The 14,794-nt window shown below is 26.9% G+C and overlaps 1 protein-coding gene across 1 annotated transcript in view; it reads right to left on the reverse strand.

Annotated features, from left to right (window-relative positions):
- Window positions 1–14,794, reverse strand: part of LOC136971322 (BAR/IMD domain-containing adapter protein 2-like) — a 64,108-nt gene that overhangs the window by 33,027 nt on the left and 16,287 nt on the right. The window contains 1 exon segment of the mRNA XM_067265777.1: window positions 11,861–11,953. Within this exon segment, the coding sequence (XP_067121878.1) occupies window positions 11,861–11,953 (93 nt within the window).

The following is a 14,794-nucleotide window of genomic DNA, read 5'->3' on the forward strand; positions in this document are numbered from 1 at the left end:
CCTTCCAAAATAAGGATAAAAAGTAAACATTTAAAAAATAAATCTGCAGTCAGCAGTTTATTTTGTAAACGTTTAACTTTAATCTAGACATACTTGTATACATATAATATAGACCCCCTCAGTAGAGGTCTTTAATATATATCGTTAATTAAAACAATGATAAAGACACCAACCAATGCCGAATTATCGGGCTAGAAACGGCCGTTTTTAGGCATTGGTTGGTGTCTTTATGTATAACGGGTTAGTTGTCGTTTATTAAATAAAACAATGATAATTATCTACTCGCTTTTTAATTATAACCATTTAAATGATTACAAAACCATGATTACAAAATTCAAAAATATCGTAGTGATGGTAAATTATTATTTAAAAAAATTAAATTATTATTAAATTGTAGAATATAATCACAAAAATTATTTGGTGCCGATAATAATTCTGAATAATCCTCATTACAACGAATATATTTAATATAAAAAGCGCAAGAGTCAATCTCTTCACGCCATTTTTTAAAATAATTTATGAAAGTAATAAGTAGAATTGATACTTATAACTTAAACTTTTATTTCATATTTTTTCAAATAATTGAAAATTTAAGTTTTCGTATAAGTTTAAAATGAAATATTTGAAAGAACAAAATAGGGGGATCTAATATTTTATCATGTAATCGTTTTTCCTGTATATCCACTATTATATATCTAATAGGCGAACAAAACAAAAGCAATCTGTTGTATGTTCTGTCAGTTAAGCACATTCCGAGAGACGTGTTGAAGACAGCTATGAAATATATAACAGGACCTACTCTCTCATAACTGGAAAAATAATTTTCGAAAGGACTTTAATCAGAAAATTATTTTTGAATTTACTTAATTTTAACAGTGTCCTATAATAAATTTAAAAATGTACTTGTTATAGCAGACTTTATTTTTTAAAAAATATTCATTCACTCGAAGTTTTATCAATCTAACATTTGCTTGAAGTGGAATCATTTTAGCAAACATTTTTATGTTTTCAGTGACGAATTAAGAATTGTTTTAAAAATATATTTATTTTAATTGATTTTTTGGTTGATATTTAATGAGTATGACTATTTATTAACAAGCATTCTAAATTATATTAACTATCGATTATTAAAAATAAATATTTAATTTAATAATTAAAAAGTAACCTAACATTTCGATATTTTATTGTTTTTAAAATACTAAATATAATTTTGTCAGCATCTACCTATATATAAAAATTTAACATTTTTTTTTAATTTAAACATTTTGGATCTGTTAATTACTCTAATAAGACCTAAATATTTTTTATAAAAATAAAAAAAATTGAATACATTTTTTTAAATATTCCTAATTGTCGAAACTGTACAACTTAAAAAAAAACGAAACATTAAGGTAGGAAATCTTGTGTAAACATTAAACTAGAATGGAATTCTAAATGATAATTTCCTATATCTAGACTTATACACGATTCTAAAAGGTCTTTTCACGACCTATCATCATCTACAAATGCCACAATCTAGCTGTATATTATACAGATCCCGAAACTTTTCTAAGTCGCAATCTCTTTAATGACGATCATATTTCTTGCTAAATTAACTCAATGCCGACAGAAATTTTCTGCCCTTCACCTCTGGTGGATGATAAGCGAAGGATAAGAAAAAAACAAGAGAGGAGGGATTAACCTGAATCTTTACGTCATCTGTTACAATAAATGTTTGATTTCTCCAAATCCTTCTAATTCCCAAAGAAATTAAATCGGTTATCTCAATCTGTTCTTTTATTTCTTGTCTTCTTTTCGGGCCTATTATCTGATTGTTGCTATAAAAAAAAGGTAATGCCGATACTGACAATCAAGGTTACACGAGCATTTTAGTAACATTTCTACGTACTAAAAACACGAAATAATTACAGAAATATAAATTTTGTGATCTATTATTTTGTAAGAAACTTATAATATGCAGTAATTTACTAATTCTGATGTCTTTTTATATAATAAAAAAATATAAATAAAAATCCAGCAACAAGTTGCATAACTTTTTCGGTAATTTTGTATGGAGCCATCTGTTACGAGAGTTTATTAAAAATTAACTTATACATTATTAATTATAAAATAACAAAAACCTTAATTTTGAGGTTTGAGGGGTATTAAAAAAATTGAAAATGCTAATAACGAGTAAAAGCTTCATTAAGTCCGATTCCATTCGAGATACGACACGTGATCCGCTCTATCTCCCCACCACCTCGACCTTTGACCACCGAAAATTAATGGCACCAATGTCCCTAATATAAAAACCCCTTGCAAAATTTCAGAAAGTTTCGGCAAAAGATACAGGAGTTATTAAGCTTCAAAGTGAGTTAACAAAGTTGTGCCCTCCCCACACTAATTTGTTCTTGCATTTCTGGACGTTTCGAAGACCATAAATAAAAAAGAAAATGTAAAGATCTTGACCGATCGCTATACTTCCCTCTTTTATATAAAACAACCAGGAAAGTTAAAGCTTAAAAATACAATTACGATTTGAGACAGTAATTAAAACAAATATTAAAGTTTTCAACTTCATTTATTAAAATAAAATGAAAAAACGATCCTTTTTCTATTCCAATGTTCAACGCCTAATAAATTAAATTATCCTTTTCGTAATTATTTAATGATGAAACGAATTGCTATTCAGGAGACGATAGAGAACAAACGGCTAAATATTCTGCATCTAATAGCTTGTTTAATCGAATCGGCCAGAAAATCCGAAACAGAACGAGAATATAAATGAAGTTAGTTACACTAATCTGTTTCTTCTGAGTAAACAAATCACTCTTGCTTTTTCTAAACCGAATTTTATGTATAAAATCTTGCTGTTTTATACTTTTTTATAAACATTTTATATCATCTAAATATATACTCTGTACATTAGCATATTCCTGATTATATATAAATACTATTAAAAAAAATTAATTAATTAAAATGCAGATACACAATAACGATAATAAATCCCATACTTCTATTATCAGGGTCCCAGAGATGCAGAGACCATTTTGGGTCTCCTTTCGGAGACCCTTCTTATACAAATAATTATATTGAAGTAAAAAATAAATCTAGTGTAAATGTTAGCCAGTGGCCAAAGTTTTATTTGATGAAATAATCAGAAAACGGACAATTTTTTAATTTTTCCCTCTGAAGTTCTTGGGGCTCTGGTTGGCCCTACCCCCACGAGATGTATGTGTTAATTGTATTACTAAATCTATTACAGTCAACGCTTCTGTTATAGTATAAGACCTTATACGCCGGCAGATACGTTAATTAATGAATCGCTTATTGAACTTGTATGAGACACTTCCCAAAAATATAAAACGTATTCTAGTAAATTACAGTGCGATGTCTTTACTATAAAAGAATTAATCACGAGAAATAATTCATCTAAATTAAAGCGTTGTATTTTTATTATTAAAAGAAAATATATGGATATAACCTGAAAATATAAGAAAATATAGGAAATGGAATTTTTATTCGTGCTACGTATAAACAACCAGAAACATTAGAATAAATTTATGTACTGTACATCGCCGTATTTGATAACTAGGTTCGTTGATACGTTTTCACACGTCAGACCAAATGATAGCGAGCGTGTGGTAGCAGAAACAAAAAAAAATAATAATAATAAAAATCGCTTCTGTGAAATGATAATACAAATATCTTAGTTGAGTCCATTAGTTGAAATCATAATAAATTTATATTCTGAAAGTTAGCATATGCAATAGCCAGGTTGAAAGCTCTTAAATTTTCTTGTAATGCACGCTTATCACGCTCGTTCATTTTGACGATTTGTTTCGAGAACGGAACAGGATAGTTTATAGTAAATGCATTCTGTAAACGAAGATTAATTCGCCTTAAATGTCGATTAAAACTCACATTTAAGATGTATTTCGATTCGTGGAATTGCGTATCAATCTGTTTGACGTGAGGAAACAAACGACAGTTAAATTTTGAGAGCACGTGTTTCTGGTTTATTTGGTTTGCCACCCCTCAAAAAACCTTTCATAAAAATTTAAACTTTCTTAATAATAAGCCTGTATATATTTAAGTATTGTTAATAAAGTTATAATTTAATTTTTAGACAATGATAAAGAAAATATGTAGCAAAAAAATCTAGTAATTACAGGATAGAGAGGGGAAAAAATGTAAACTCGCTGATCGTCGTGCATAACATAAAAATGTCAATAAAATTCATATCTGATATACAAATTATTTATCAATAAATTCTTCAAAAGATGAACAAAATCAAATATTTTAATTATTTTTGGATAATTATAATTAAGCTTTTTTAAAACGTCTGTATCAATCAATTTTTTTTGTTTCAGAATTCCTAAATTATAAATTCCGAAAAAATTAAAAAAACCTTTAATAATTTCAGCTGATAAGCTATTTTCACACAGCGTGAATAGTTTTAGATAAATTTAGACATTTTTTTTCGACAACTTCATATTTTATTTATACCACAAATGATTCATGTAACAGAATAAAGCAAAATTAATATGAAATTAATATTTTATAATCCAAGATATAACAGTTATACTTGAATAATGGTTAACATAAGCCATAGTCTGGCTTATACTAGGTTACGCATTCTATATATTAACAATTATGCAAGAGTAGAGTCTAAAGATTTTTTCTAAAAATAGTACGTGTGTTACTTCTTTATAGATTTATTTTTAAAATAGTAAGAATTACAAAACCTAGAAGGTTTTGTAATTCTTACTATTCTTACTAATTGAGGATGAAGATTGCCCGAGTTAACGTGATGTTTTCTCAAAGACGTGAAAAACGAATAGGTGGATACACAATACAGTAATTTATTACGATAAAGTCTACAAGTTTTAACGAGCTTTAGCAGGTTAGACTGTCGAATTACAGGAAATGAGCTCAAAAAAATTTTACGTCAGTACAGTATACAGCAATGTACAGTACAGTAGTAATTTACCGACTACACAATGTACGATTTTGGTTTACTCGTATACCACAACGCGACACGTGGGCGATCTGCCGATGGGGAATGCCTCCCAGAGGTCTTTTTTGGGAAAACTGGCCCCTATTTAGGTGTTAGTAACGTGAAGAAAACAAGGAAAACTCACGTGACCAGCCAGTAGGCAAATCCGTATCTATGAGTGTTCAGTAAATTTATCAACTCGACTACTGCTAGGCAACCACGATTCACAGTATTCCAGACTTCTGGATATCAAAAACACTCGTTAATTATAATTTCGTTATAATTGTAATTACTCGTTAATTATAATTTTTGTATTGTGAAGAAATTGTACAGTAGCCTAATTTAATTTCTGTACAATTTTTCGAAGAAAAGTTTTTCCGGAGTTTATTGTATTTTCATACAAATTATTGATCTTACAGGAATTTCGTAATAATTTATTATCGGCAAACTAAGAAGAATTTATCTAACTGGAAATAAATTTCAAAGACTAAAAAAATGGTAAAGGTTAAAACCCGTATCACATAAAACAACATTTTAAAAATAATTAACCTTAAAAATCGATTGTCTTTTTGCCACTGCAACGGCTTAAGTTTATTTTATAGTCCATTTCCGTCGTAAATTGTGGTTGGATTTTGTTACCGCTGCTGACGTTGAATGAATGTTAGGTTCCGCCCTGTCTGATCACTCACAATCCAGAATTCACGAATGAATGGTTTCAAACATAATTTATCACATTGAATAGTTGTATGCTCAGGTACGCACCCAACAGCTTCACATTTTCCTCTTCAACAGGTCTGCATTTACAGTATTTGCCAACATTCGAAAATGAAAACATAGCTATTGCATGTAGCCAAAATATTAAAACACTACTCTAATAAAACGGAAGAAATTAACTATATGATTGAAAGTAATTAGATTTAATTGATATATAGAACCAATAAACCAAGTAATTAAAAGGCGTTCTAACCTTTTTTTGGACGAATTATATTTTATTAAATGATAAAACTAACAAAAGTAAAATAAATAAAATAAATGACGGAAAATTTGATAAACGAGCTTAATAAAAGGATTAAATCTGGAATAACACTAGCTACGATTGTATTGATTGTCAGCCAACAGAATTGTGTCTAACTCGCTACTGCGAGGAACAAATTCCGAGCTGATAAAGTCAAGTAAAGTTGTCTATAAATCTAAAGTATAAATAATGTTTACTTACATCGAGATTTACACGAATCTAGCGGAATGAAATAAACCAATATCATTACTTTTTAGGTTAAAAACAAAACTGGAGCCCCCTCTAAAGTCTAAACTTTAGAATAAAAAACTTTCATAAATCTAGTGGAATAATTGTGAAAGAAAAAAAATCGTTTTTTTTTATATCTCTTATTTACATTGAAATGTCAGATGAGCTATTTTAAAAGTAGGAAAATAATTTTTTAAATGTGATACGCTTATTAAATTTACTCAGTTTTAATTCGAAAATTGTGAAATTATTCTGTTTATCGTTAAAATTGCTTAGAGGCTTGAAATATGTATTTAACATCAAAACAATTTGAAATATATTTATTATAATTTAAGTATTTACAAATACAGTAATTAAATTTGATCTGACGATAAATTTAATGCATCGAAAAGTATAAACTGCACGGAATTACTGTTTGCAAACTAATTGATCATCCAATTATAATATTTCATATATTTAAACATATTGAGAGAAAAGAGAAGCCTCGATGCTTACATTTAAAATAAAGTTACCACAAACAAAAAATTTCAACAAAATTTTCATTATGAAACTAAACTTCTCAGACAGGCATTGATTTTTATATAAAAGTGTTTCCTATAAAATTAAGAAACGAAATGGAAATGAAATAAATCACACATTTATGGAGATCCACGCAAGTAAAAGTAAAAATTACAAGAGTAAAATTGAATAATAAGAGGAAGCAGCCGAGAGAAAATTAATGCTCAACAAAAAGTAAGCCCATATCTTATCTGTTTTCCACACAGCGCACACCTAACGCTTTGACTTATTCCTACTTTCCATGTTTACAAAAGTAATTGATCCGTCTTCGCATTTATTTTTCCACCACACTGCTTAATAAGCGCTTTCTACTTTAAATATTCGATTGACTTACAGAAAAATAATTGCAATTAGTTTAATATACACACAACTTTTTACAAGTAACTTATTTAAATTAGTAATTCGTTTATTAATCAATCTGATATTTTGATAAGATTTCTTAATTACAATATTTATTCGGAAAATACATTTTTAGTATTTGAAAATCCGTAAAAATTTTATTTATAAATAGATATAAATCATTTTTAAACTTGTAAAATACATTTTTATTTTCAAAAATGTAAATTTTTATAAAAATCAGAATAAAAAGAATTCAAGAATGCAGAAAAAATTACAGTATATAATTTACACGCATAGCTCTACTGCAGTAATTGAATCAAAGAATATTACAATTCGTATTTTTATATGACCAAAAGATAAAAAATCAACTTCGGTATATAATTATTATCGATTAAAGTAATAAATGAACATTGAAATTCATTAACAGAAAAAGTATAAGAAAAAAAATCCCACTTTCTTTTACGCCTTTTATTACTCTTAATTAAAAGTTTGAAAAAATGAAAGGAAGACTCTTTGAACTAAAAATGAAAATGAAACACTGAAACCCCCGAGTTTTAATTGATTACACAGATATTAGATCAAAGTTTTACACATTAAAAAATATTTTATATACAGTATTTCTTAATCGAACACAATCACTTGCAATTATCCTCCTTAAGCATCACTTCTAACAGAATGTAAATAATGTAAATAAAAGATGAAACGTAATAACCTTTCACCTTGTACGCAAAAACTTCAACCTTTCACACAAAATTTTAAAAAATGATTGTCTGATTATAGACTATCATCTACGATCGTACAGTACGCTTCTTCTAAAATAGAACACCTACGTTGTTTGAGAGATTCTCTCTATTATTTGAATAAGTAACACTTAAAGTATTTAAATTTTAAACATTTTGTGTGTGATTTAAAAACACTTCTGTTATATGTGACTAAGCAATAGAGAAAATTATACAGTTATTGCAGTTTGATGCCAAGTTTGATACGAGCAATTACTTATTGCGACATCGTCACAATACCGGGATGCATTTTAAAATCATATTTTAATTCGAAAACAACCTTTAGGTATTTGGTCTCGATTTTCATTAACTCAGTTCTAGAGATTAACGAAGGACGGACAGACGGACGATAGTGGGAACCTATAGATCTGATATTTGAAAATTGCACAGCTCGATAAATTTAGCTGCAGAATTATATACTTTTATAACAATATAGTTTACACCATTATTGAAGAATTGTCGTATTTGAATACAAGCGATAATCTTTTGTAAAAATATAATAAATTGATCGTTAAAATCCTCAAAATTTTTTTAATTTTTCATTGAAAATATGACTATATTACCACTATATTTACACTGAATTTGCGAAATACACTTGCTCTTTATCTGATATCATCGTTTATTTTCGTAATATTTATAAGAGACATCATGAGAACCAAAGATAACTTATTAAAGAAAAACTTGAGTACAGTATCTCGAAAAATATTTTAAATATATTATTATTATATTCATTATTTTAATACCGATACATGAAATACAATGTGTTTTTATTTATTTATCGAAAATTATCCTTTTTTATTATAACAAAAGATAACTTATAGAATGTTTGCAAAACGGATAAAAGAATTTTCTTGTCTTAATCAGACTGGAGTAATATTAAATTGTTAATATTTGGAAACTCAAATTTATATGGCCATTTCTTTTCTTAAAATTTAAACAACTTTACAGAGTATGTGAACAAAATTAATAGCAGAATTGCACGCGATTCATAAAATCAGAATGCATCTAACACACTAAGAATATATGTACAATTTTAAAAATTTTGATAGGAAACGAATAAAAAAGATTTCCTGATTCATCGATTTAGACATTCCGTATAAATACATGCCGTCCTGTCGCACAACATGGCTCTTCACTGACGGAATCACTGACTATTTATCAATAATATTAGATAGAAAAATGAAAGCAGCTCGAATTTCGAGTTCAATTTTTCTTGTTTCTTTCGAATAAAACGTTATTTTTTAAAATAATATACTGTTTTAAAAATTCAGCAGCACTACAAATATTTTTCTAAGTAACACTTTTTTAGTTTAGATATTTAAATGAATAAAACTTGAATAAATCTGTTTTTAGCAAGAATTTACAGAAGAATAAAAAGTACTTTTCTTTTATGTACTTGGACAGTTAGGATCTTTAATTAGAAGATAAATATTTGAACATTGCTTACGAAATGCTTTAAATTATGTAGATTACGCTTTTTTCACATCTCTATTATTTCTATGTGTATTGTACTATGTGTACCGTTCTTTTTCCTCAAAATAAATGTATTTTAATATTTATATAATTACAGACCATTACATATAATTAACTATACAGTTTATCTCATTTTAATATTTTAAACGATAATTGGAAAAAGTTAATTTGTTAATAAATAAATGTATCTAATAATTAAATAATTTGAAATAAATGTAAATTATTGTCAACTTGTGTTTTATTTTGCTTTAATTATAACTTTTTCCAAGTTACCTGATTATATTGCAGAATTTGTGTAAAATGCTTTCAGAAACTCAACTATTTCACTAAATATCAGATACTGAAGTTGAGAAGAAGAAAAATATTTTCAAATATACATATTGTCATGAAATTTTCCTCGGGTTTTCTTTCTCCTCTCAGAAAACTATAATGCATTTCAATATTTTATAAACACTTCTTCCTAAATCAGAGGTTCCCAACCTTTTTCATGTATCGACCCTTTTTAAGAAAAATTTTTTTTATCGATTCCCTTCAATATTATATACTATATATTATACAGTATTATATATAAATATATACCGCATATGCCGTACTATTTTAGATAATTTTTATAAGACATCTTCCTACATTTATTTAAGGGCAAAAAGTGTAAACATTTTAATATTTTTAAATAAATGTTTATATTTGCAAACTTTCATCGACTCCTAAGGGGTGAACACCGATCCCATTGGGAAACACTGTTCTAAATGCATTACTTAATTAATGAGTAGATGAGCTAACGAAAAAGAAAAAAAAGTGGAAGCAAATAATTTAAAAATATTCCGTAATCAATAAATATTAAACAAGCGTTTAATTTTAATATTTATTGATTACGGAAGTTTTTGAAGTAGAAAGAACATCTTACGTTTATTATATCACTTGTAAATAAGATTTATATTAAAAACAATAGATTTATTTTAAATACATTTCAATTTTTTAACAATTTTTTTTTAACTTAAATACGCATCAACGTAAAATTTTTCAGTTACCAAACAAAAGAAACAAATTTATTTCGATCAATGAAACACAAAACTTTCGTGTTAGATTGCACATTGGTATGGTTAAATGTCGTTGCCATGGCGATTGGACAAATTTTCTGCTTCAGCAAAAGTAAATTGTTATTTGGAATCCGATAGTTTTCTTTTGTTTGTCTGTTTTAAAACAAATATTAATTCGGCGCGTAAAAAAATTAATAATTCACTTTGTTAAAAGATTCACTTCGATAAAGTCAAGGTAGTGTACTTAAAGCATTTTTTTTTTTTTTTTAATGAAGTGCTTTGCAGTTTCGAACTAAGAAAAATGTAGATCTATATGAAAATATAATAAATGATAATAAAAATTATATTCGCATACCTTACTTGGTATGCCGTTACGGAACGTGAATTTAATGCTATCACGCTTCTCATAGATAGAGAAGCCAAGTTCATTATTGCTTTCTCAATATTGTGAAGTTGGTATGCAGCGTCTTAGAAATGAAAGTCTGTAAGTAGAAGGAGATATCAGTCCGACATCATTTCATTTAGACATCTTTGGCTTCGGGCAGAGCGAGTACAATAAAAGGATCTGTGGGAGTTGTCACCAGTCTTGTAATATGATTTCGTAACAGACCACCCTTAGGTTGACACAGTCAATGTGATTAAGATATGATAAGACAGATCCACGTAACACTATATAATGACTCTCAAAAACAACTGTGAAACCAATAAAGTCGTTTTCTAAATTTCATCTCCTGGAGAGGACTCTCCTCTTGAAACAAAACGCTAGTATATTTTACTGGAGCTTTTTAAGTATTAAATTAAATTGATTGAAATATCTTCGCAGCAGAAATTATAAAAACAACTTCAAAAATTTCATTAGTTGGAGAAAAGACTTGATTTTAGTGTAAAAATATTCGGTTTTTTAAAAATAACTATCGATTATGTAATAAAGTATATACTATATTTAGTATAATAAAATAGTAAAAAAGCAAGTTTTTTTATTAATCAAAATATTTTAATTTATTTTTCTCAACGTTTTATAAATTACTACTCTATAGTGGTATAATTTTAATTCAGAACTTTTTAATTTATTGTATAAAAACTTTGTATTAATAAAAAAATATAAACGAGGAATAAAAAAAATCCGATTTCTTAAACGAATTACTAATTATAATCATTCCGTTCTTCTAATTTACAAGTTTCTTTTTATGTAAAAATATACCGTAAACGATAGAAATTTACTGAGGTTAATTTTATAATACATGAGATTATATTTACTAATTTCTATCACTTTTCTTTGTACATATTATATTAAAGTAGAAGCAATTATAGCATAGTACATACAGCTAACAAAGCACAAAAAGGTGCTTAAAATTTACAATCTTAAAGAATAATAAACAGTAATGCTGTATCGTTTCCTACATACCATATATATATATGGTTATAATTAAATTTAATGAAAGAAGATTCTTACCAATATCTGTTGATCCACCCCAAGTACCTTGATGGGCATGACGAGCCAATTTTGTCATAATATCAATATACGTCTTGGAAGAAGACAGACATCCTGCAAAGATAAATGAAACTATAGTCACCAGAGATAAGTGATTAACAATCATGGATGAAATATAAATGCTATTGCTTTGTCCATATTTTAAGATATGGAAAAATAAATTAAAAACAAAACATTGAAAAATTATGTTAGTTTAACGATTTAGCAATGAGGTCATCACTAAATATAACTTCTGAAAATAGCTTAAGAATATGAAACACTCTTAACAGCAAAGTTCAAATTATTTTCCAATTCTGACCATAATTAGATGTAGTCTTTTAATAATTTTAACGTTCTTTCTGTATTAATTACATTTATTAAATATTCACCAAATTCATTAATTCGAAACGAATATTCAATATAAAATTTAATATTTTATAAATAGAAAAACAATTTAAATTAATTTAATAATAAATTAAGTAAATGATAAAAATTTTATTTTTCTGTATGTAAACAACAAGATCTCGCTAATATTTTAATCCATTTAAATGTAATTATATAAATATTGTTATTGAAATGTACAGTAAAACCTATCTAAAACGGAACCTGGATAAAAAGGAAACCTGCCTAAACGGAAAAAATTCTTCGAAACAATGATTTTCTACGATAAAAAAGAACCTATTCGAAACGGAAACTTGCCAAACCCGAAAAAATATTCGGTACCGTACGAGTCCAGTTTACACAGGTTTTATTGTATATATATTTATACAAGTAACTAATTTTTTCAAATGTCAGATTATATTAAATCTAACGTTTTCGACCCATCCCGGGTCATCTTCAGGATTCCCGGGATGGGATGACCCGTCCCAGGTCATCCCGGGTCATCTTCAAAACGTTAGATTTAATATAAACGTGATTAACTGGAACAATTAAGGTTTATGTTAGATGAAGTACACTCCTCCAGTTTTTTTGGTTGATGTTGTTTGAATCAGATTATATAATAATTGTATCGGTACAAGCTTCAGCCATGCGCATCTTAATTGGCACATTTTATTATCTTTAAGAATGTTTACAATGTTATAAGACAATAATAATTTTCGACGGTGTCAATTTTATAAAAATCCCAAATAATTTTAGTATTTTAAATATAAGTAAATCACGAAAAATATAAGTATATTATCTATGAAATAAAATTATAATTACACGCCTATTTAAGATTACAATACAGCGAAACTTGGCCAAATTGAAAAGATATTCTGTACCGTGCGATTCCGGTTTACACAAGTTTTCCTGTAATTAAAAATATCTAAAGTTATGCTTTATCTTTTTAAAACAATTTTTTTCTTTTACTTTAATTTCTGAAGTATATTTTATTTTTTTAAAATTTAATGTGTTAAAGTCACATTACTTTCGATTGATGTCGTTATATTATATTGTATGTATATATATATAGAACTTTTATAGCATGGAATTCTATCTTATAAAATCTTTCATTTGTGATTATGTTGAGATATCTGTTTTATTACTTAATGGATCATAGATGATAAACATTATAAACGAAATAAACTGAAGTTATCGTTGAACGCAAGCAAAGAAATAGTCTCAAGTGCAAAACTGGAAAAGTACCTCAAGCAATAATATTTGCTGGAAAGTATTAAAAGAATACCAAATTTCAATGGATAAAAGAAGATTCAGACAAGAGAGAGAGGAAAAAAAAGACATTTATTACCAGTATCTTTTTTCTTTAAATATTTGTACAACATCGTGTATAAATGTCTTTAAAAAATAAATTTAAATGTATTTTTTATAAGATTTTTTACACATTAAATTATTCTTTAATATTTTCTTGCTAATTTCATTTTTTTCTGATTTTTAATTATAAAATGGAAACAGTGGTAAAAAATCATTAAGATTTTTGATGCTTTTTTTTTATCTGTAAGACTCGAGTTTATATTATTAAAAAATATGACAGTAATTAAATTAATCGGTAAAAACTTGTTTTGAGATAAACAAGATAAAGCAAATAAAATAGCGAAGTTGCAAATGTTGAAATACAAATAAACTAAGCGCTTCTAATAAAATGTGGAATATTTTCTAGTGGAAGATGTTTGCTAGTATTAACTCTGAAAGCTGAAATATTAGTACAGATGATCTGTCAGAGGTCAAAAATATACGGGTCAACCACCTTTCAGAGTCTCTAATGTATTATATATAAACAAAACGGCATTAATAATACATTAAAATAATAAAATTTGAGAAAAAAAAATCAAGTTTTTTCTTATTACACAAGAAATGCAACGGAATGAATAATTTTCCATTGTTTTTGATGCTCTGGGTCAAAAGCGTGGCCAAATTGACCTTGCTGAACTCCTGTGATATGATCTATCACTGAATGTATTAATAAATGCAAAAATTCTACTAATTAAAAATTACTCTTTTTAACGATAATATCTTTAAATGATGTTAATTTATTAAACAATTAAGATTATTAAATTTTTCAAAAAAAAAACAGTAATATCTATTAAATAGCTTCATACTTCATCGAAATAATTAAATTGTGTGCCTATTTTTCAACTCATTTTATAAGAGTATGAATAACTCCTAACACAGTTCGGTTTTCAATAAATTTCAACTTTTTTTATATACAAATTATAGAAATTTTTATAAATCAATGCATTCTGAGTATAACAACAATTAAAACAGATCATACTTGAAATCTAACTTTAGCCAAGACGGATAATAAAATATACAGATTTTATGAACCGGTTTAATATTAATACAAAATTGTTATTGTAAATGCGTGTAACATATGATTAAATTGTTCATAACAAGAAATTATTGCTCTATAATACAATAAAAATATTTCACAATAATTGTTACTGTGCTGTTGTAAATAATTTTCCAATATAGACAATT

Source organism: Centruroides vittatus, unplaced genomic scaffold (genome assembly GCF_030686945.1).
Source record: "Centruroides vittatus isolate TY-2023 unplaced genomic scaffold, ASM3068694v2 contig_2460, whole genome shotgun sequence".
Taxonomy (NCBI): Eukaryota; Metazoa; Arthropoda; class Arachnida; order Scorpiones; family Buthidae; genus Centruroides; species Centruroides vittatus.